This window comes from Thrips palmi, unplaced genomic scaffold (assembly GCF_012932325.1).
Source record: "Thrips palmi isolate BJ-2018 unplaced genomic scaffold, TpBJ-2018v1 HiC_scaffold_3, whole genome shotgun sequence".
Lineage (NCBI taxonomy): Eukaryota > Metazoa > Arthropoda > Insecta > Thysanoptera > Thripidae > Thrips > Thrips palmi.
Window position 1 is genome coordinate 5834740 of NW_023144630.1, and position 21727 is coordinate 5856466.

Here is a 21727-nt window from a genome sequence, read left to right on the forward strand (position 1 = left end):
ATGTATCAGTGCCATACTGTGAGGAAGCCAATAATCTCGGTGTAGTCTTTGACTCCACTCTTAGTTGGCGGCAGCAAGCTAATAAGATTGTTGGTAAAGTCTTTCGTACTCTGGCTCAAGCTCGCCGAAATTTCGATTGCTTGCCTGCAACCATAAGACTCCGCATTGTTCAAAGTCTTGTCTTGCCCCATATCGATTACGCCTCAGTTCTGTTCACAGATATGAATAAAGGTATCACGCACAAAATTCAAAAAGCTGAAAATGCGTGCATACGATTCATTACAAATACTAAGAGGTATGAGCATATAACACCTGACTATGTAAATTTAGGCCTCCTAAAGCTGGCTGATAGACGCACATTGGCTCTTGCCACTCTTACTTGGAAGATTTTAAAATGCAACTGCCCTCATTACTTGTACCAAATGTTCAACTTCTCTCACCGACATCCTGAGCTGATTGTAATTCCGATACATCGCACTGAAAAATATGCTAACTCATTTTGTATTTCTGCCTCTCGTGCCTTCAACTCACTAGGTGGTTACAAATATCTCTGCATGGAAAGTGTTGCTGCATTTAAGAAATACATTAAGCTTCTACTCAGTAACTCATATAAATAGGTAGTTTTACTGTCTACTCATCAACTCAATTCTAAATCTGTTAATCTGTAAATCTGTTACAAAATTGGTATTCTTATTTCTTTTTTTTTTATGTGTGTAATTACCTGCAATGTAAGCATGACTTTTGATTTGTACCTGATCCCGAGAGCGGTGCCATACTCTCGTGGGACTTAAGAGTCCTCTTGTATTGTACCTACTAAATAAATAAATCAATCAATCAATCAATCAATCTCTCTCTCTCTCTCTCTCTCTTCTCTCTCTCTCTCTCTCTCTCTCTCTCTCTCTCTCTCTCTCTCTCACTTAATGAGACGAACCCTAATTGCGCGTCGCGGCTGCATCGTGTGCGAATGTCGAAATGACGCAACGAAGGCCGTCGTTATAAAGAGGCGCTCCTGTCTCCGTCTCTCTCGCACCCACGGGGCGCATGGGCGTGCAGTCAAGGTGCGAGGGAGACGGAGCGACGCAGGTCGTCCGCGGGTTCACGCCACTGTCGCGCCTTTTAAGCGGCACACTGCCTAAAAAGAGCCACCGCAACCACAATCCGATGCGCTTGTTTTTTCGCGGGGGTGAGAAAGGCAAGAAAACGCGCGTCGAGAGAGAGAGAGAGAGAGAGAGAGAGAGAGAGAGAGAGAAGTGAAAAAAAAACACCCAAAAAAGCGAGATGGCAAAAAGAGAGGACGCTAACTACTTTAAAAAGCGCATCGCTCTCGGCATTGCAGCCGTCTAGCCTTTTTCATTTCCGTAAAGCAGCTGTTACTGCCGGTTCCAGCAAGAGAGGAGGGGGGGGGCGTCCTGGAGGAGCCTCGACTTGAGAGGGGCTAATTAGACTACACTCTTCCAGGCTGCGTGCGAAGCGTTCGAAGGTCACGAGGTTGCCGGACGGTAAGACGCGGGCCCGGGTGCAGCCACAGTGGATTTGCCAGAAGACCGGTGGAGGCGGTCAAAACCCCGGACGCGTTTTGAGCTGCAGAGTCCGCTAAACGCGACTCGAACCGAACGTGTGACCCCACCAATGGATTCCTCGTTCGGAGAGCAATCCATTGGTGGGGTCACAGGTTCGGTTCCAGTCCCATCTAGCGACTCTGCAGCTCTTGTGTATCAATCTCATCAAAATGGCATTTTTTTTATTTTTTTTTCTTTTTGAGGAATGCATTAGGTGGTGATACAACAAACCGATCCCGGGACGACACTGGCAGGCCACCTCGTGCCAGAGCGCGAAAAAACGTGCCCCTTTTGTCCCTTTCGCAGTGTGGCGACGTGGCGTGCTTGCACCGGACCAGCGCGCCGCACCGCGCATGCGACCTTGCGGGTCCGGCCATCCTGCGGAGCGAGTCGTTTTCGTCGCTCTGTCTCTCTCGCACCTGCACGGGACGCCCCATGAGTGCGAGGGAGACGGAGCGACGAAAAGGACTCTCGGAATGGGTCTGCCGGCCATCGGCCACGTATATAAGCCGCGCGCCCCGCGGGCCGCCACTCAGCACGCCACCGCCAGACATGAAGAGCCTGCTCCTGGTGGTGCTGGCGGCCGTGGTGGCCGCCGTGGCGGCGGAGGACAACCGGGACAAGCTCATCCCGGAGTACATGGCGGCGGCCATGGACTGCGTCAAGGACTACGAGATGGACTTCACCGTCTGCAAGGAGATGATGAAGGACGGCACGGACCTCAACCAGGAGAAGTTCACGCCCTGCAAGTGCGTGCCCGCGTGCGTGGCCAAGAAGCGCAAGCTCATGTCCGAGGACGGCGAGTACGACGTGGACGCCTTCACCAAGGCCGTGCACGAGTTCGGATACGACCCCTGGTCCGACGAGTACAAGCGGGTGTTCCCCACCTGCAAGGACTCCTACAAGGGCAAGAAGAACTGCGAGGCGGCCGCAGCACTTGCAGTGTGCGCGTGGAAGAACTCCAAGATGATGCGTGACATCGTCGGCCAGTACATGGGCTCCGACGAGTAGCCCACCCTCGCGCCCCGCCGCGCCCCGCCGCGCCCCGCAACGCCCCGCCGCCCCCCGGGGAACGCCCCGCCCCGCCCCGCCCCGCCCCGCCGCGCCCCGCCGTCTGGGCCCCGCCAGCCCGCCGCCAGCACGCCGCCAACCAGTGCCCCAGAGGTTTTTACCGCATCTTGTGATTCCTGTTTGTTTGTATTTTTCAACAATAAACCTGTCGATTCTGCCAGTTTGTCGTGTAAAGTGACGGGCCCGCTGCCGGTGCGAGTGCCAACGCTGCGGTCAGAGGATTTTGGTGGTGTTGGGGATTTAGATCTAGTCCGTGTTTAATCAAGTCTTAATATGTTCGTATCGCGTTTGCTCAAGTTTCCTTGAACTCGAGTGCCAAATTAACTGTCATTAATTTTAAAAGTGCAAAGATGCAAAAACGCGTTCAGGACTCCGTGGGCCACAAGCCAAATCCTCAAACTTGCATGCACTCTTCAATAATATTCACAATAAAAAAAAAAAAATAAAACCGTCGAGGTATGGAGGTAACCCCAGGAGTGCATTACTTGAAATTTCGTCTTGTGATTCGTGCTTGTCTCATTGATTGTCATTACGCTCAACATTGTGCAGCCCACAGTGGGCCAGAAGACCGGTGGCGGCGGCCAAAACTCTAGACGCGTTTTGAGCTCCAGAGTCGCTAAATGGGACTCGAACCGAACGTGTCACCCCACCAATGGATTGCTCTCCAAGGGAGGAATCCGTTGGTGGGGTCACACGTTCGGTTCGAGCCCTGCTTAGCGACTGTGGAGCTCAAAACGCGTCTAGAGTTTTCGCCTCCGCCGGTCTTCCGGCCCACTGTGTGCCCCCGGGAGGGTGGCAGGGGGCGCTGAACACTAAACAGCCGCCCGGACGGCCGTCTCGCGGGGAGACTTGCTAATCCCCTTGTAATGAACCTTGAAAAGTTGAGCGAGAGACGTGTTAACAAGTCCTCTGGCTGGCTGCAGGGCTGCAGGGCTGCAGGGCTACACCTCAGTCCTTGTCCGCGTCTCGGCACGGCCAAGCCGTCAAGGTAACGTCGCGCCCGACGACGCACAGTGGCTTTGCCAGAAGACCGGTGGAGGCGGCCAAAACACTAGACGCGTTTTGAGCTCCAGAGACTTTAAACACTACTCGAACCGAACGTGTGACCCCACCAATGGATTGCTCTCCGAACGAGGAATCCATTGGTGGGAGTCACACGGCCGGTTCGAGGAGTGTTTAGAGCCTGTACTGATCGGAGAGATAAAATACGAAAATGGGACAAAACGGTAACGTGAAACAAATAATTTTTAAAAAGTTCCTTGATGGACCGGGCACGCCACTGTGACGCCTAGTCCGTAATCAGCGCCTCTCTCTCTCTCTCTCTCTCTCTCTCTCTCTCTCTCTCTCTCTCTCTCTCTCGCACACCTCACACACGCCGGGCGTGCAGGCTATCGATAGGACTATCTACGGCGGGCACCGCATCCGGAGCACGGAAGGCGCGTTTTCGAGCACCATGCTTTATTCCTTTATTCAACTTTTTTTCTCTTTCCGGTCATTTTGGTGAATTGGCCTACTGCACGGCCGCGGACGGGCCTCAGTGGCGCCACATGCCACACAAGCAGGCAGAACGGCCCACGTGAGGGGCTGCGAACCTCAGTCTGCCCTCTACGCCACGTCTGCGGCCCTAGTGGCTAAATGTGACTCTAAACGAGCGTGTGACCCCACCAAATGGATTGCTCTCCCAGCGAGGAACCCATTGGTGGGGTCACACGTTAGGTTCGAGTCCCATTCAGCGACTCTGGAGCTCAAAACGCGTCTAGAGTTTTGTCCGCCTCCACCGGTCTTCTGGCCCACTGTGCGTCACTGTGCCGCGATGTGAGAGGCCGTCTTCACGGAGCGCTGTGTGGTCTAGCCCTTAATGGTAATGGTAATGGTGCAGTAGGCATCCCGTCGACCAGCGTGTGCGGCGGGACTGCCAGGCGTCACGGCGTTCCGAGCCGCAGCCGCCTGCACTGTAGAGGGGAGCTCCCTCGCGCGCCGCCCGCCACGCGGCAAGGCATCTGTCCAAACAGGTCCCATTTCTGGGCGACGGCGACGAGTCTCACTTGTCTCACTGCGGCGGCTAGCCGGGCCGAGCCTCGCCGAGCCAGGCCCAACCAGCCGTCTGATTCCGAACACTGCTTCGTCACTCTGTCTCTCTCGCACCCCTACGGACCGCCCCATGAGTGCGAGAGAGACAGAGCGACGAAAGCAGTGCTCGGAATCGGACGGCTGGCCCGGAAGACAGGCGGACGCGGGCGGCGTTCGCCGAAGCGAGCGGCGAGCGGCAGCAGTGCGTTCGCTCGCCTGCGTGTGTGCGTTCGAAACGGGCGGTGGAACCAGAGGCGTCCGACCCGCCCGCTGCTGCGCGACAGAGACAACACTCGCTTCGAACGCGAGCAGACCGCCGCCTGCTCGCTCGGGCGGCGTGGTCGGGTTGACGAGGTAGACGCCGTGTCGGTGTTGTCGACTCGACTACCCCACTGCCAAACGGGCAGTCGCACCAGCAGTTGTTTACCTCGCTGCTAACGCGCAGGAATCTCCTTACCTGACAGGCAGAGCAGCGCGAGGTATATCCCCAGCAAGCTGAGAGGCGGCATGGTGGCGGGGAGCGTCGCGGCGTGCACCACTACAGTGGAACTAGACCGCCTCCTCGGCGTTCGGGCCTGGCAGCGGCCGCCGGCCACAACAACAGGAGGGTCTCGGCGTGCTCGGCCTCGGCGCCGAGGTTCGCGTCGTCGGGGCCGCGGCCGGCGCCCGGTTCGGGGCCCATGGGTGGCGGCGGTTCGCCGACCTCGGCGGAGGCCTCGACGGCGTCCTCGACGGAGTGCTCGAGGGTCGCGGTGCCGCGAACGGCTGCCGGCCTGCGCGAGAACACGCTCGAAAGGACGACGAGAGAGGCGGTGACGGGCAACACGCTGCTCAGTGCTCCGCCCTCGGCCGCCGACGAGCGACTGGGGGAGACAGGGACGGGGTGGGTCCGCCGTGCCGTGCCGTGCCGTGCCGCCTCCCTCGCCGCACCCCCACCCCCGGCCGCTGCCGCTGGCTGCCGCCCGCCCGGCCCGCCCGCCACCGAGCCCAACTCAAAAGTGGCCCTCACAACTCTTGAAAAGGCAATAAAAAGGAAGTCATCACGGGGCGCGCTTTTGACGGAACCTCGGGGAAGTGTCGGATGCTGGCGCTGGCTGGCGCTAGCGTCGCACCACTGCAGGTACGACGGACGCTGCGCCTGGCTGTGCCATTCACGGGTTCGTTCACCCCGGCAACAGCGCGTCCCTGAGTTTGGCGCGGGGAATCAAAAGCCTTTTCGCCTCCACTGCACTGTAAGCCAACAACGGTGGTTTCGCTTTTCAGCGACGGCCTTCGAGAGCTCCTCGGTGTTGAGGCAGCCAATTAAATGTGAAACGGATCCCGCGGAGCTCCTCGACCTCCCCGGCCTCCTCCAGGCCACAATCGCACAGTGGGCCAGAAGACCGGTGGAGGCGGCCAAGACTCTAGACGCGTTTTGAGCCCCAGAGTCGCTAAATGGGACTCGAACCGAACGTGTGACCCCACCAATGGATTGCTCTCAGAACGAAAAACCCATTGGTGGGGTCACACGTTCGGTTCTCGTCCCATCTAGTGACTCTGGGGCTCAAAGCGCGTCCGGAGTTTTGGCCGCCTCCACCGGTCTTCTGGCCCACTGCGAATCGCCAAGCCTCCCATTCAGAGGGCTGCCATCGAGTATCGAATCGACATCGATTTCGACCGCAAAGTCGAGGAAATTCAACATCGATTCCTATTGAAAGAGATATTTATTCCTCCAGCCACCGGTGAAACATAACAACAACTTAAAAATGTGAAATATTTGACAATGCTTGACAATAATTATTGAAAATTTTTTAACACATATATGACAGTGAGCAAAGATTAGCGTGAACGCGGTTGCAATTCGCAGCCGCCGGTTCACAGTGACGTTGACGCCGGCGCACCGCGTGGCTTTTGGTTACTGGCCGGTGCCGTCGTCCTGGAACATGCTGCGGAAGGCGGCGCGCAGCAGCGGGTACGCGCCGCCGGACTGCGGGCAGTAGTTCTTGAAGTCGTCGGACTCCAGCGACCACGCCATGGCACCCGCCAAGCCGTACTGCTTCACCACCTGCCGAACCTGGAGGCCACCGCAGTACTCACTTCACAGTGGGCCAGACGACCGGCAGAGGCGGCCAAAACCCTAGACGCGTTTTGACCTCCAGAGCTGCTAAATGGGACTAGAACCGAATGTGTGACCCCACCAATGGATTCCTCGTTGGGAGAGCAATCCATTGGTGGGGCCACACGTTCGGTGCGAGGTACATTTAGCGACTCTGGGGCTCAAAACGCGTCTCACCTTGATCTTGATGGAACGAACGTTGTCGTAGCTGATCCACTGATTGCCCTGCACTGCGTACGGCACTTCCCGGGCCTGGTCCCACTTTTCGGGGAACTGCCCATCCTTCTGCATTTCGCAGATCTGCGACAGTTCGAAAATACATCCAACAGGCCATACACTTTGACGGAAAGAAAAATTCACATATTTTGTGCAGTAAATGTTGTTGCCAGAAATTTGGAAGGAGTTGTCCCTAAGTGACGTTACCTCGAGGTAGCTGAGCGTGCCCGCCTCCTTGGTGTAGGGCCCCGCGGTGCCCGGCCCCGACGTGGGCGCGCCCACAGTGGAGTTGCTGGCGTCGGCGAGCGTGAAGCTGTGGCCGTACAGGGGCAGCCCCAGCACCAGCTTGGAGGCCACGCCGCCGCGCGACAGCCAGAGCTTCACCGAGGAAATCTACGCGCAGGGGGAAACTTGTCAAATGAGGGTCAAAACAGCATTCCTAAATTTAAAATAAAAATAAAATACACTACAAAGAATTCTTTGGGTCCGTTCTTCTGAACCAAGATTGGATCGATGGAGGCACACTCGCAGAGTGGGCCAGAAGACCGGTGGAGGCGGCCAAAGCCCCGGACGCGTTTTGAGTTCTACAGTCGCTAATGGGACTCAAACTGAACGTGTGACCCCACCAATGGATTGCTCTCCCAACGAGCAATCCATTGGTGGGGGTCACACGTTCGGTTCGAGCCCCATCTAGCGACTCTGGAGCTCAAAACGCGTCTGGAGTTTTGGCCGCCTCCACCGGTCTTCTGGCCCACTGTGGTGCGCCGCACTCGCCGCAGCATTCAGCGAGAGTGGTTTCCCTTTCCCATCCCGGTGCCCGGCTCGGTGCCCGGCGTGCCCGGACATCAACTTAATTCAATAGAACATCAACTTGTCCTTTGGAGCGCGGCCAACACACTTGTCGCCAGTGGGAGGTTCCTTTGTCCTACGTCCTGCCCCGACCGCGCCGCGGCGCGCAGTGCGGCCATACGAACCACGTTCAGGGTGTCCGTCTCGCCCGGGCCGGCGCGCGTCGCCGCGTTCATGCCGGTCTTGCCGTCCCAGGACGCGCGGAGGTCGTAGGTCATCAGGAAGACCAGGTCCAGGTACCTGGTGGCACGCCACTAGTTGGCCAAAGTCCCGCCATGCGCCGCAGTCGAAAGGGTGGCCAACCTCAGCCCGCTAGGCAACGCCTCGACAGCAAAGCCCAGATGTTGCCTGGAGGGCAGGCAGAGGTTGGTCGCCCTTCCACAGTGGGCCAGAAGAACGGCGCCGGAGGCCAAAACTATAGATGCGGTTTGAGCTCCAGAGTCGCTAAACAGGACTCGAACCGAGCGTGTGACCCCACCAATGGATTCCTCGTTCTGAGAGCAATCCATTGGTGGGGGTCACACGATCGGTTCGAGTCCCATTTAGTGACTATGGAGCTCAAAACGCGTCCGTCGGTTCGACGGCGACGTACTTCATGAGGCCGGGCACGTCGTAGCTGGCGTCCAGCTTGTCCTGGCCGACGGACACGGCGGCCGTCAGCAGCAGCCCGTTGGCGGAGAACTTGGCGTGCATCACCTTGAGCAGCTCCACGAGGGCAGCCTGGGACAGCGGTTGCATGGTACAATCAGTCCTGCCCGTGGTACAGTCGGCCAGAAAAGGGTGGAGGCACCCAAAACTCCAGCCGCGTTTTGAGCTCCAGAGTCGCTAAATGGGCGTCGAACCGAACGTGTGACCCCACCAATGGATTCCTCGTTCGGAGAGCAATCTATTGGTGCGGTCACAAGTTCGGTACGAACCCTGTTAAGCGACTCTGGCGCTCAAAACGCTTTCGGGATTTCGACCGCCTCCGCCGGTCTTCTGGCCCACTGTGCATCGCCCTCACCTTGTCCGAGGCGGCGCCGCCGCGCAGGCCCGGGTACTCCCAGTCCAGGTCCATGCCGTCGAAGCCGTACTGCTGCACGAACTTGACGGCGTTCTTGGCGAACGTCTCCCGCAGCTTGGGGCTGTTGGCGACCTGCGGGAACAAGCGGGGAAAGCAATGGGCACGACGCACGGATAGGAAGCCGCTTGAAAGGTAAGCCATCAGTCATATTTTGCCCATGAAAGTAGTCAAAATGCTACCTTCCCCCCCCCCCGGAGGGCCAACTCTGGATCCGCCACTGACGCACGAAGGCGCATGCTTATCTCCAGGAGGAGTTCTTCCGGAAGAAAGGCTGCAAGGAAAGTGCGTCAGAACGCGAAAGCGAGATTTCGAAGGGCGGAAGTGTTTGCCTCGTGTTTGCGACTGATTAGCTACGCAGCTTCGCCGTCGCAGTGGATTTGCCAGAAGACCGGTGGAAGCGGGCAGAACCCCGGACGCGTTTTCAGCTCCAGAGTCGCTAAACGGGACTCAAACCGAACGTGTGACCCCACCAAATTGCTTGCTCTCCGGTCGAGGAATCCATTGGTGGGGTCACACGTTCGGTTCGAGTCCTGTTTCGCGACTCTGGAGCTCAAAACGCGTCTAGAGTTTCGGCCGCCGGTGCCGGTCTTCTGGCAAATCCGCTGTGAGCCGCTTACTTGGGAGTACTTGGCCGAGCCCTCGTTCCAGCCGCCGATGCTGACGAGCACCTTGGCCGCCGGGTTGACCTTCTTCAGGTCCACGAAGCGCTGGAAACCATCTGCAGGGACGCGAGTGCAAATTAATTGACGAGCGCGCGCGTTTTCTTTGTCGTCGCCGACGCCGGCGGTGCGGCACACAGTGGGCCAGAAGACCGGTGGCGGCGGCCAAAACTCTCACCGGTCTTCTGGCCCACTGTGCGGCAGACAGAGACAAAGAGAGAGACGCACTCAGTCCGCTGGGCAGGTCGAGCCAGGGGTCCAGGCTCTTGACGTCGCCGTCCTCGGTGATGCCCACGAAGGCGTACAGCAGGTGGGTGCACAGCTTGGCGTCCACGTCCTCGATCTTGAAGGCGCCGTTGCCCTGGCGGTAGTTGGCCCAGGTGCCCACGTAGCAGGCCAGCACGGGGTTCGCTGCGGACACGGTGGACATTGTGGCTGTGACTGTCTGTGACTGTCTGTGACACTGTACGGACTCGGCCCTCGCGTGGCGCTGGCGTAGCGCTCCAGGCACGGAGTCTGCGTCCGCCGGACCGTCCAGCGCTCCGGCGCCACACAGTGGGCCAGAAGACCGCTGGAGGCGGCCAAAACTGTAGACGCGTTTTGAGCTCCAGAGTCACTAAACAGGACTCGAACCGAACGTGTGACCCCACCAATGGATTCCTCGTTCGGAGAGCAATCCATTGGTGGGGTCACACGTTCGGTTCGAGTCCTGTTTAGCGACTCTGGAGCTCAAAACGCGTCTGGAGTTTTGGCCGCCTCCACCGGTCTTCTGGCCCACCGTGCTGCGGCTGCCTGCGGCCCTCAGACACGGTGACCGCCGATGACCGATAGAGCAATAAACGGCACGATAAAGAGCCGCCAGGCCGCCAAGGCCCGGCTCGCTCCTGTCCGCAGCTGGGTCGCACGCGACACACTGCTAGGCTGGGCTGCTGGGCGCCCTTGCGTCCTTTCGGTCCACCGCATGTTCCCTCCTTGCCGGCCTTGCCCTTGCCCCGTGTAGAGGACAGCGGCCCGGCGGCCAGGACGAAGGACGCGACCTGGCCGTGTCGGTGTCACCTGGGGCAGTGTTGCACAGTGGGCTAGAAGACCGGTGGAGGCGGCCACAACTCTAGACGCGTTTTGAGCTCTGAAGTCGCTAAACAGGACTCGAACCGAACGTGTGACCCCACCGATAGATTCCTCGTTTCGAGAGCAATCCATTGGTGGGGTCACACGTTCAGTCCGAGTCCCATTCAGCGACGCTGGAGCTCTAGAATTTTGAGCGCCTGCACCGGTCTGCTGGCCCACTGTGCGTCTGCCTGGCGAGGACCTTCGCCTCGGCGGGGCTCTACTCGTCGTCGGCCACGTGCCGCGAGCTCCCGGTGCCTCACCGTTGCCGCGCAGCTTGGAGACCACCTTGGCCTCCGCGGCGGCCAGCACGGCGGCCAGCACGGCGGCCAGCACGAGGGCGACGGCGATGCTCGCGCGGTGCGCCATGACTAGAGGCAGACTCAGGAAGGACTCGGCGACGACTGGCGGCTTGGACTCGAGTTGATCGGCCAGCAGCCTGCTTAGTGATAAGGCGCACTCGTGCCGCGGGCCGCGGGGTGTCATTGGTTCGGCCAGATTGTCGTGGGTCGGGAACGCGCGGAACACCTGCTGGGTGCCGCCGCCGTGCCGCGGCGGAGATGATTCTGCAGGTTCGGTCGTTATCAGTTGACGGTACCTCAAGTTCATTAGGGTCAGGGCGGGGAAGAACTGGACAGGGGAAGAACTGGACACCCCATATTTTACTTCAAATACCGTAGGCACAGGAGTAACAACTATCAAAAGTTGTTCCGTGGCATCAGCGGTTCATTACACGACAGTTGTCAGGCCAGTACATACGGCATTTGAAGTAAAATGTGGGGTGTCCAGTTCTTTCCCTGTCCAGTTTTTCCCCGCCCTGACCCTAGTTCAAAGAAGAAAAAGAGAAAAAAGTTGAGGTGCCGGATTTTTTATTTTCAGGAGTGTCACACAACAACGACATTTGGACAAGGAGCAAAGATCAGCCTGGGCTCAATCTGGGAAATAATTTATTTCATTCAATTATTCAGTTAGACGAAAAACAGGGCACTTAGTAAGATAAAATTTGAAACACGGTGATGCTTCCTGTCACACTTTGATTATCATAAGGTGTGCAAGTGAGAAAAATACAAAAAAGATAAGTGCTTGATAGGAAGGTTGACAAAGGTATCTACATGTCATTAATCAAACAGAACACGTGGGAAAAGGACAGACACACGACTGTGGAAGAACACTGTGAAAATGTTGTTGTACATTTGACATAGTGCTACTGCTTTCTCAGTATTTTGGCAAATTGAGGAACTCTGTCTCTAGAACTATACAATTGAGAAAAGAGATCATTCTGGATATTAAAATCAATATCAACATATCACAGATATTTTTAAGAAATTTACCATGTAGTAAGTAAAATTAAATCTCCCAATGTCTTAAGAAGCATGCATTAAAAAAAAAAATTCTAGACACAAAAAATTAAGCAGAAGAAATACTACAAAATGAATGACAAAATGTGATATTAGCAATCACATTACCCTAAACTGAGTAAGGACCAAAAGAAAAGCATTTCTTAAAAAACTTTGTCCAGAAGTTTCACAAGTAAATCCAATAACCAACACTATCACAGCCCTGCTAAAATGACTCTTACTGGTTCATAAGCACTCCCAACATTAATATCTTCTCAAATTTAACACAATAAGAAGAGATGCCATTTTCTCTGTATTCCACAATAAATCAGTGGACACAACACTGACAACAACCCACAAAAAAACCAGACATCAAAAATATTTTGGTATAAAAGTTATTGGGTTGAACAGATTATAATATTTATATAAATACTAACAAGTATTAAATAAGACTAAGATTAAAATCAAGAGAAATTTATACAGGATCAAAGAGGTAGAAATGTGTTTAAGTAACACAATTTTAAAATCTTAGGACATTGGTATTACAATAGCCTACATACACGAAATAAAGACTATTGTAATATTACTGACTTCTCACTTTGTCATGTCTTTTGTTAAAACCCATCATAATTCAACCTAAGAGACGAGAAAACGATTCAAGACTCTGAGTCCTAGGATGAACCATTATGAATTGTACATTGCCACTCAGGTAAGCCACACTCACAATTTTTATTGGCAGCTGTTATCCGAAAAACAGTTACTACAGAGCCATTATCATCAAAGCGACAACTAACATGAAGCCCTGCTATGAGGAATGTGTAAAACTGGTTGTTCCATCTCTGTCTTAAATAAACTGACCGAGGATCTTCCTGCAATACACTCTGAATCGCAACCTTTGCTTCCTCCACACTCTCATTTCGCTCTGTTTGTATGGTCGAGAGCTGCTCAACTGCAGTATCATTAAACTTTACCTCAAGCCTTGAAACCGGAGGTTGTGCAATCCAAGCTGGTACCCGCACCTAGACAAAAGAAAAAGAAAATAAGTGAACTTTTGTCACTAATTTGAGTTTTTTTCAAAACCATGGACATACCTGAGGCCGAATGAGGCTTGCGGACGGTCCTGGAGACACAGCTGGAGATACGAGTGGTCGGCCCAGGACTGGAGATGTTCCTTCCTCGCCATCAGGGGCCTCCCTCATGCCCATCAAGGAGGCCTCACGGACTGGAGAATGTGTTGCCATTAACAGTGCATCCCTAACTGGTGATCTAGCAATGGGTGCAAGCGACTCACGTCGGGGAGTGAGGTCAAGAGAGAGAATAGCAGGATTGAGGTCTTCATCATCAGACTCTCGCCCATCAACAATGAGTCGGGATTCCATATTTTCACTGCAACACATAGTGGTAAATTAGAATTAAGTTCGTTGAGGTAATACTGGTGTTGCCACTGGGGTGATTCATACTTCAATAGTGGATGCTGGCAGTCTAATGGGTCATCGTACTGAGGTATGTAAGGCTTGATATCAAGCACTGGTGTCCCGTCAACCATATCCACTCCAGAAAAAAACACCACCCCTCCTGCAAAGCAAATGTACATGGGAATAAGTTCAAGAAGGAATATGTTTTGTCTAGATGTGAAAAATATTTGGAATTTTACCTTCTACTTTATCAATCTGGACCAAGGAGAGCCCAATTGGGCAGGGTCTGTGAGGTGACCGAGTGGCAAACACCCCAGTGCGAGCACCATTCAGACGAGGGGGTGCTACTTTAGCCCTCACATGTGTAGAGTCGTTTTTGTGGAAGTGGAAGAGGATCCTGAAACAATAAAATGACAAACATGGCACTGTTTCTTTCAACTAAAAATATTACAGCATTTGAAACACATAAAAGAATGCATACCACATATGTGAGTATTCTTCAAGACCTTCAAGTGCATGCTCAGGATTTGTAAAAACTGTATTGTACAGGGTCAGCTTTCCTCTGGCACTTCCGCTCACTCCAGGTTGACGAGGAGTGCCACGTTTCTCGGGAAACCAGGAGTTGACAATACCAATAGGTGCCATTTCTAAAGCGTTTACCTCATTTGAATCGCCTCTTTGATTACTATTGACACAGGCAATGCTAGATGCGGCACCACCCAAGCCATAGGCCAGACCACTGTCAGCCTCTGCAGCCGCTCTCTGAAGACAGCCTGCACAGCGCCAGTCCCTGACCATTTGCTTGACTTCGTCAACTTCCTTCTCGTGGACATGGTTGAGAGAGCGAATTTGTTGCCTGTGGAGAGTACATTACCAAAACATTATCGTAACACTATCATCCCCAGCAAAGCAAGACAATGCCTCTTATCAAACCATAACCACATCCGATTCCGTACCTCAGATTGTTGATTTCATTCCTCGCTACTGTAAGGAGAGAGCGCAAGTTCCTAATTTCGATATCCATCTCTTGCAACTCTCTTGCAACCTCACTTGGAGTTTCAGGCCCACAACAAGCAGAAGGTTATGGTAGAGGAGCGGCCTCACAGTGCACTGCAACGCACCCGCGGGTCGACGGAGCGTTTTTTCGGGGCCGGCGATGCTTCGCACACGCTCAAGAACGTCGGTTTCTTCAGTTCAAGAGAGAACAGACCAATTTCCAGCGATATTTTGACAACCAGACGTCGCGCCGGGATGAACGACGAGTCTTCGCCGTGCGGATAGCGGGCGTTTTGTTTTGATCACGTTATTCGCAGTTCAGCGCGTGGGGGAAGGTTGGCAGTCGTGTGGCGCCATTTTTCGACCGCGGACCGGACGCTGGCGCACTGTAGGGCACTGGAGCGCGGTACAGAAAGGAAGAAGCCCGGCAAATGAAAGTTTAAACCGTAAGGCACGTTCCAAGTAAAGATCGCAGGCTGCAGCCAGTAAATAGTCCAAATATTTATGTGCCTGATCTAAATCAAGGGTCAACTAGATGTTAAAAATAAAATTAAAGAAAAATAGACCCTTTCAGTCTTCGCCGAGTGAAGAACAAAAGTACTCAAAAATCCAGGAACCACTAGGAACGTTCCTACTGGTTCCTGGCTTTTTGACTACTTTTGTTCTTCACTCGGCGAAGACTGAAAGGGTCTATTGGGAATGGTTGGGTTTTAAGTTGGTGTTTCGATCTTACAAGCACTCAAAAAAATATTGTAACGTGAGCTGCGTCCGTTTTGGAACTCGTATCGCATCATGATCGGGGCAGTCTCGGCCTTGGCGTGGCATTGGTGCCTGCAGTGCCTGTCATGGGCGCGCTGCAGACTCTGTCTCGCTCCCACTTGCACGGGGCGCCCCATGAGTGCGAGAGAGACAGCGAGAGGGCTCCGTGCTGTCACACACGCCGCGAGCACGCACGGCGCTCGGCGTCGTCGCGGAACGCCATGGCGGCCATGGCGCCGGCAGCGACCTTGCCCTCATTCCCAAACGGCGGCAAATCCGCGAATCGGGCAAGCCACGCCGCCACACAGTGGGCCAGAAGACCGGTGGAGGCGGTCAGAATCCCGGACGCGCTCTGAGCTCCAGAGTCGCTAAATGGGACTCGAGCCGAACGTGTGACCCCACCAATGGATTGCTCTCCGAACGAGGACTCCATTGGTGGGGTCACACGTTCGGTTCGAGCCTCAGGAAGGGCTCCAGGAGGGCCAGGCCGAAGGGGATGGCGGTCGTCGGCCTGCCCAGACGGGCCCCTCCGGCCCGTCGGTGGCCGCGTGGCCGCGTCCTCCCCTGCGTCCTTGACACCGTGGCCGCCAGTGGCCGTTGTGCCGCGCCCGGCCACGCTCTGGCCACGCCGCCGCGTCTTTCCGACGCAGTCCGCCGTGACGCCGCGACACCAGCAGGCTCATTCCGAACACCGCTTCGTCGCTCTGTCTCTCTCGCACCCCTATGGGACACCCCATGAGTGCGAGAGAGACAGAGCGACGAGAGCCGTGTTCGGAATCAGTCCGCGGTCTCACGTTGCTGTCTCTCTCGCGCACCAGCACGCGGCGCGAAAGAGACGGAGCGACGAAAGCTGGAGCGGCGTGGGCGCGTCGGCGTGGCGGCGCGGCGGTCGTTTTCGTCACTCCGTCTCTCTCGCACTCGCAGGGCGGCACGGATGCGTGCGAGAGAGACAGCGATTGTCAGTCAGCAGCGAAAGTGCGAACCGATGCGTTTAATTTGGGATGCAGATTAACGCGCGGGATCACGGCGGAGCTCATCCTGTGAACACGGCGCGGTCCGGGAAACCAGCGAAGCCAGAGCAGCGATAGCCAGATGCATATCGAAGTGGGTCAGCAAGTGCGCGCGTCGCCGGTGGCACGGGGTGCACTCACAGTGGGCCAGAAGACCGGTGGAGGCGGCCAAAACCCTAGACGCATTTTGAGATCCAGAGTCGCTACATGGGACTCGAACCGGACGTGTGACCCCACCAATGGATTCCTCGTTCGGAGAGCAATCCATTGGTGGGGTCACACGTTCGGTTCGTGTCCCATTTAGCGACTCTGGAGCTCAAAACGCGTCTGGAGTTTTGACCGCCTCCCCCGGTCTTCTGGCCCACTGTGTGGCGGCTCCCCCCTTTCCTTGTGTGAGTGTGATCGCGGCACGCACCGCGGCCCACTCACGCACCAAAGCTAGGCCAGCCCGATGGTGCGGTCACCGATCGGCGCAAGCCATTGCAAAAAAAAAAAAAAAAACATCGGAAATTTAGAACGGGCACTTAGCATTCTTATTGATCAACTGATTGTTTCAATTTTGCCCACTCGGTTACGCCAAGGCTGGTAGTCAAAAACAAAAACGAACCGCGATGCAATGAGATAAACCTGCCAAAATGTCCTTGCCGCTGTCTCGTCAGCTGGCGCCCTTGGGTGCACGGCGTGCCACGCAAGGCGCAGGCACAGGGCCGTGCCGACAAAACGACGCACGGAGGACCGGAAGACCGGTGGAGGCGGCCAAAACTCTAGACGCGTTTTGAGCTCCAGAGTCGCTAAACGGGACTCGAACCGAACGTGTGACCCCACCAATGGATTGCTCTCCGAAAGAGGAATCCATTGGTGGGATTGCACGCTAGGTTCGAGTCCTGTAAAGCAACTCTGGAGCTCAAAACGCGTCTAGAGTTTTGGCCGGCTCCGCTGGTCTTCCGGCCCACTGTGCGCCGACTCGTCTCCCGCCGTTTTTCGTGCCTGGAAGGCCCTCCTTGGCGCCTCCCCGCGACCAGCATCGCGCGCCGCACATAAGCGAAAATTGATTAGGCATGTCCTTAAGACGCCCCTGGTGACTTAAGGCGTCGATTAGGTTTGCAGATCCCACCGGCAGATGGCGCTGGGTCGGGCGGCCGTGGATTCGCCGTCCTCGCCTAGCTCGTCTTGTCGCGTCTGGGACTCCGTCTAGGACTCCGTCTAGGACTCCGTCTAGGACTCCGTCTAGGACGGCGCGTCTCGGAACACGGAAGGTGGCAGGCGTGGCCGCGTGCGTCAAGTGCCCGGGTAATTAGGGGACATCTAGTTCCGGCCTTCCGGCCCTTGGTTTGGCGGTACACAGTGGGCCAGAAGACCGGTGGAGGCGGCCAAAACTCCAGACGCGTTTTGAGCTCCAGAGTCGCTAAATGGGACTCGAACCGAGCGTGTGACCCCACCAATGGATTGCTCTCCGAACGAGGAATCCATTGGTGGGGTCACACGTTCGGTTCGAGTCCCATACAACGACTCTGGAGCTCAAAACGTGTCTAGAGTTTTGGCCGCCTCCGCCGGTCTTCTGACCCACTGTGAGAGTCGCCAGTGTCTCGCACCTCTACGGGACGCCCCATGAGTGCGAGAGAGACAGAGCGACCAAAACGACTCTGATCCCTGACCTACGCCAGCCCGTCGCACGCCTCACGCCACGCCGCGTCCCGCTAGGAAGTGGCTGTAGTGGGAGCATCCTTCGTGTTTACCTCGTTTGCCTGTGTTTTTTTTTGCACCGGCCCCCCCACCTCGCCGCGTCTCCCCCTTCCCCCGTTTTTTTCACGTATTTCACACACACACACCGCTTTTGTCTCTCCCCCTGCTAATCCAGCGATGCGATTCTGCGCGCGCGGATGTGTGCGTGAGCGTGTGTGTGTGTGTGGTTATGAAACTGGCCGCCCGCACTGAGCGAACCTCATTGCCGGCAGAACAGCGCCCAGCATCGCAGCGCGTCCAGCGACTCCAGCCCCAGTGTCCAGCGACTCCAGCGACTCCTGCCCCAGTGTCCAGCGACTCCAGCCCCAGTGTCCAGCGACTCCAGCCCCAGTGTCCAGCGACTCCAGCCCCAGTGTCCAGCGACTCCAGCGACTCCAGCGCGCTTACAGTGGTTTCCTTTCCCCGAGCTCCAGCGCCCCAGTGACCGCACTGGCCGGACCAGCCGGACTCACTCCCACGCGCCCCGCCCCGCCTTGCCTTTCTCCAGTGCCGTTTCTCCGGCAAGTCTGCAGTCGTAGAGCGACGCACCCGCAGTGCAGCAGCGACGACATGGTGAGTGAGTGAGTGAGTGGGTGAGTGAGTGAGTGAGTGAGTGAGTGAGTGAGTGAGTGAGTGAGTGAGTGAGTGAGTGAGTGAGTGAGTGAGTGAGTGAGTGAGTGAGTGAGTGAGTGAGTGAGTGGGTGAGTGAGTGGGTGAGTGAGTGAGTGAGTGAGTGAGTGAGTGGGTGAGTGGGTGAGTGAGTGAGTGAGTGAGTGAGTGGGTGAGTGAGTGGGTGAGTGAGTGAGTGAGTGAGTGAGTGAGTGAGTGAGTGAGTGAGTGAGTGAGTGAGTGAGTGAGTGAGTGAGTGAGTGAGTGAGTGAGTGAGTGAGTGAGTGAGTGAGTAAGTGAGTGAGTGAGTGAGTGAGTGAGTGAGTGACACGCAGGGGAAGGAGTTTTGAAAAGTGTCTTTATTGACATAAAGTGTCAACCAAGCAAATACAAACGCCTGGCATTTGCAGTTTCAATTTTTCTTGCGATTTCCTCAGTTTTTGTTCTTAACGAGGAAAATGTTTGTTCCGCTAGTGGGGTTCCGCTAGAACACTTCTTGTTGGTTGCCTCACCCAGGCGGCATGGCGCCTTACGAGGCCGGGTAGGCAGTCCCGTCGAACAGGGCTGCACTCGGGTTGCCTACCCAACATCATTACCATTAAGGGCTAGACCACACATGATCGTATGGGTATTGCCTACCCGGAGGTCTTGCAGGAGGCAATGTTCGAGTGCTGACTGCTCCACTGCTTCCAGGCCCCACGCAGCGTGCTCCCCGGGCTCGTCCTACTCGTCGCCATGACCTGCCTGTGCGTGCAGGCCGTGCGGGCCGCCCCCGTGCACCCCGGCCCGGACGACGGCGACCTGGTGGCTGCGGAGGCAAGTACAACTCGCCTTTGACCCCCCCCCCTTCTCTCTCTCTCTCTCTCTCTCTCTCTCTCTCTCTCTCTCTCTCGTGGCGTGGTGGGGGATTGCCGCGCCTCGTCGCGCTGCCTCTGTCGCACTCACGGGGCGTTGCGACGAGGGGTGCGAGAGAGACCGAGAGGCAGGCCCACCCCGCCCACCGCTTCTCCTTCGCATGCGGACGACCCGAACCGCCCCTAAATGGCGGTTTGCTCAAGGGGCCGTCTTTTTTCGACACAATTGGCGGTCCGCTCGGCCGTGTCGTCACACGGGCCGAGCCATGCACAGTGGACCAGAAGGCCGGCGCTGGCGGCCAAAACTCTAGACGCGTGTTGAGCTCCAGAGTCGTTAAACAGGACGCGAACCGAGCGTGTGACCCCACCAATGGATTCCTCGTCCGGAGAGCAATCCATTGGTAGGGTCACACGTTCGGTTCGAGTCCCATTTAGCGACTCTGGAGCTCAAAGCGGGTCCGGGATTTCGACCTCCTCCACCGGTCTTCTGGCCCACTGTGCGTTGCCAGTGCCGTTGCTCTTGCCTCGCGTTGTCCAAGTGTGCTGGTTCTAGGTGCGGGGCGCGGACGGCGCGGACAGCCATCGGCGCGTTCGGAGGCAGAACGGCGAGGTCGTGGAGAGCATCTTCCAGATCCCGATCTCGACGCTACAGGCCGTGTCCAAGGCCTTCACCACGGGCATCCAGACGTTCCAGCGAGGCCGTGAGCAGTTCTACCAGGCGAGCCGTCCGACGGGCGGGGGCCTGAACGCCGCCTACAACTACCAGAACGGCCTGAGCAGCATCAACTACCAGCAGTCCAGCAAGCCGTCGGCGGCGTACAGCCCCTACAAGCCGGCCTACAACGCGTACAAGCCGGCCTCCGGCGCCTCCAGCAGCGCGGCCTACTCGCAGGCCTACGCCGTCCTCAACAGGCCCGGCTACGTCCTGTACAACTACAACCGGCCCCGCGCCGCCGGGCAGTCGCAGGCTGCCAGCGTGGCAGGGGTGGCGCCCCAGAGCGACGGCTCCAGCTACAGAATTTGAAATCCGCGCCAAAGCGTCCCTCCACGACACCTCGCGGGCAGCCTTTTTAGCGTTCTTCGTACTCGAGTCATTATTTTTAATTGTCACACGAACCATTCCGCGCGCGTTCGCGGCTTTTTCATCATTTTCATTCGTTTCTTAAAGTATTCTGGTGCGTCCTTGCGGTGAAGCGGTCAAATTTAGAACTTTAGCGCGGAATATGAAGAGTGTTTTTATCAGTGGATGTCGCCGGGGCGTGCCGTTCGGATGGCGTTCCTTGATTGACTTCGGCGCGCAGGTGGCTGTCTGGTTCCGTTCCTGTGTGCGTGGTGCCGTGCCGCCGCGTACCGCCGTGTCAACGGACGGTCGCACCATGCCGAAACTCTAGACGCGTTTTGAGCTCCAGAGTCGCTAAACGGGCCTCGAACCGAACGTGTGACCCCACCAATGGATTCCTCGTTCGAAGAGCAATCCATTGGTGGGGTCACACGTTCGGTTCGAGTCCCATTTAGTGACTCTGGAGCTCAAAACGCGTCTAGAGTTTTGGCCGCCTCCACCGGTCTTCTGGCCCACTGTGCGGCGGCAGCGGGCTGCAAGCCGCGCTAGCCTAGACCTTCTGGCCAAAGCTGTTGTATTAAGTGGTCGCTGACATTGCGTTTCGACATTCATTCGTCACTCCATTACAGGGCAAGCTCCACCGCCTCACAGTGACAAACAATCACATTCACGTGATTGCCTTTATTTATTGTATTTGTACATCATCTTGTAGTTTAATAAAAGAGTTAAACGACTTTTACGATTTGACCAATTTCTGTCACAAAAACACACTCCCACATGAGAAACACTCGAGAGATTTGAGTTCCAATAATTATATTTTTTTTTTCAAGAGAGAAATAGGTCACACACAAATACCGACAAATTCAGCACAGCAAAAAAATATAAAAAATAAAGCAGTGGCGTGGCCGGCCGAAGATACGTCGGGCCGGAGATGCCGGATGGATGGCAATGGACGCGGGTTGTTGGCCGACCAGTGCACTGCAGGGCCTTCCACCCGAAACACCTGCCCATTAATTACTCACCCAAAACGGAATCGAAACGCAGCGGTGCACCTTCCGGCCTTTCGGAGCGTCACTACTACTACATAAATAGGAAAAAGAAAAAAATTGCACGAGTCTCCGAAGGGTAGACAACATCAGTCTCCCTACCAGGCAAAGTTTCAAAATTGGTTACCAGGAAGGCTGAGGTTCGGAATTCCTTTTGACCACTGGAGCATCGTGGAGATTTTTTTTTCCAGTTCAAAACCCAGGTTGTGTCTACAGTTTTTCCGAGGGGG

At 55.9% G+C, this 21727-nt stretch overlaps 5 protein-coding genes across 6 annotated transcripts in view; 2 read left to right on the forward strand and 3 right to left on the reverse strand.

Moving 5' to 3' along the window:
• Positions 1–5512, reverse strand: part of LOC117648448 (V-set and immunoglobulin domain-containing protein 2-like) — a 95449-nt gene extending 89937 nt beyond the window's left edge. The window contains exon 1 of the mRNA XM_034390952.1: positions 5158–5512. Coding sequence (XP_034246843.1) covers positions 5158–5209 — 52 coding nt within the window. The 5' untranslated portion in view covers positions 5210–5512. The remainder of the gene's footprint in view (positions 1–5157) is intronic.
• On the forward strand, positions 2091–2615 carry LOC117648225. Its single transcript, XM_034390605.1, has one exon. It carries the CDS (start codon positions 2112–2114, stop codon positions 2568–2570), a length of 459 nt encoding a protein of 152 aa, XP_034246496.1. The 5' UTR covers positions 2091–2111; the 3' UTR covers positions 2571–2615.
• Positions 5513–6384: 872 nt separating the features above from the next.
• On the reverse strand, positions 6385–11225 carry LOC117648224 (acidic mammalian chitinase-like). The gene is made up of 9 exons (XM_034390604.1): positions 10953–11225; positions 9811–9993; positions 9541–9641; positions 8864–8995; positions 8453–8580; positions 7986–8100; positions 7219–7404; positions 6973–7095; positions 6385–6753 (listed from the first exon to the last, which is right to left on the reverse strand). Exons 1-9 carry the CDS (start codon positions 11173–11175, stop codon positions 6595–6597), a joined length of 1350 nt encoding a protein of 449 aa, XP_034246495.1. The 5' UTR covers positions 11176–11225; the 3' UTR covers positions 6385–6594.
• A 394-nt stretch (positions 11226–11619) lies between these two features.
• LOC117648301 (tRNA (adenine(37)-N6)-methyltransferase) lies at positions 11620–14731 on the reverse strand. 2 transcript variants are annotated; one of them, XM_034390761.1, is made up of 7 exons: positions 14398–14731; positions 13923–14297; positions 13681–13838; positions 13487–13601; positions 13318–13412; positions 13118–13248; positions 11620–13045 (listed from the first exon to the last, which is right to left on the reverse strand). In XM_034390761.1, the coding sequence occupies exons 1-7, from the start codon at positions 14463–14465 to the stop codon at positions 12698–12700; spliced, it is 1290 nt and encodes a 429-aa protein (XP_034246652.1). In that variant the 5' UTR covers positions 14466–14731; the 3' UTR covers positions 11620–12697. The 2 variants fall into 2 exon arrangements, with proteins under 2 accessions (XP_034246652.1, XP_034246651.1); XM_034390760.1 differs by having other exon boundaries at positions 13118–13412; positions 14398–14465.
• Positions 14732–19578: 4847 nt separating this feature from the next.
• Positions 19579–20796, forward strand: LOC117648449. Its single transcript, XM_034390953.1, has 2 exons — positions 19579–19584; positions 19945–20796. The coding sequence occupies exons 1-2, from the start codon at positions 19579–19581 to the stop codon at positions 20413–20415; spliced, it is 477 nt and encodes a 158-aa protein (XP_034246844.1). The 3' UTR covers positions 20416–20796.
• The last annotated feature ends 931 nt before the right edge of the window (positions 20797–21727 follow it).

Coding starts and splice junctions, on each gene's coding strand:
- LOC117648225 (XM_034390605.1), top strand. CDS start 2,112: ATGAAGAGCCTGCTCCTGGTGGTGCTGGCGGCCGTGGTGGCCGCCGTG.
- LOC117648224 (XM_034390604.1), bottom strand. CDS start 11,175: ATGACACCCCGCGGCCCGCGGCACGAGTGCGCCTTATCACTAAGCAGG. Junction 8,581..8,863: donor GCGGCGCCGCCTCGGACAAG/GTGAGGGCGATG, acceptor CCGCTGTCCCAG/GCTGCCCTCGTGGAGCTGCT. Junction 7,096..7,218: donor GCACGCTCAGCTACCTCGAG/GTAACGTCACTT, acceptor GAACTGTCGCAG/ATCTGCGAAATGCAGAAGGA.
- LOC117648301 (XM_034390760.1), bottom strand. CDS start 14,465: ATGGATATCGAAATTAGGAACTTGCGCTCTCTCCTTACAGTAGCGAGG. Junction 14,298..14,397: donor AATGAAATCAACAATCTGAG/GTACGGAATCGG, acceptor TACTCTCCACAG/GCAACAAATTCGCTCTCTCA. Junction 13,046..13,117: donor CAAGCCTCATTCGGCCTCAG/GTATGTCCATGG, acceptor TCTTTTGTCTAG/GTGCGGGTACCAGCTTGGAT.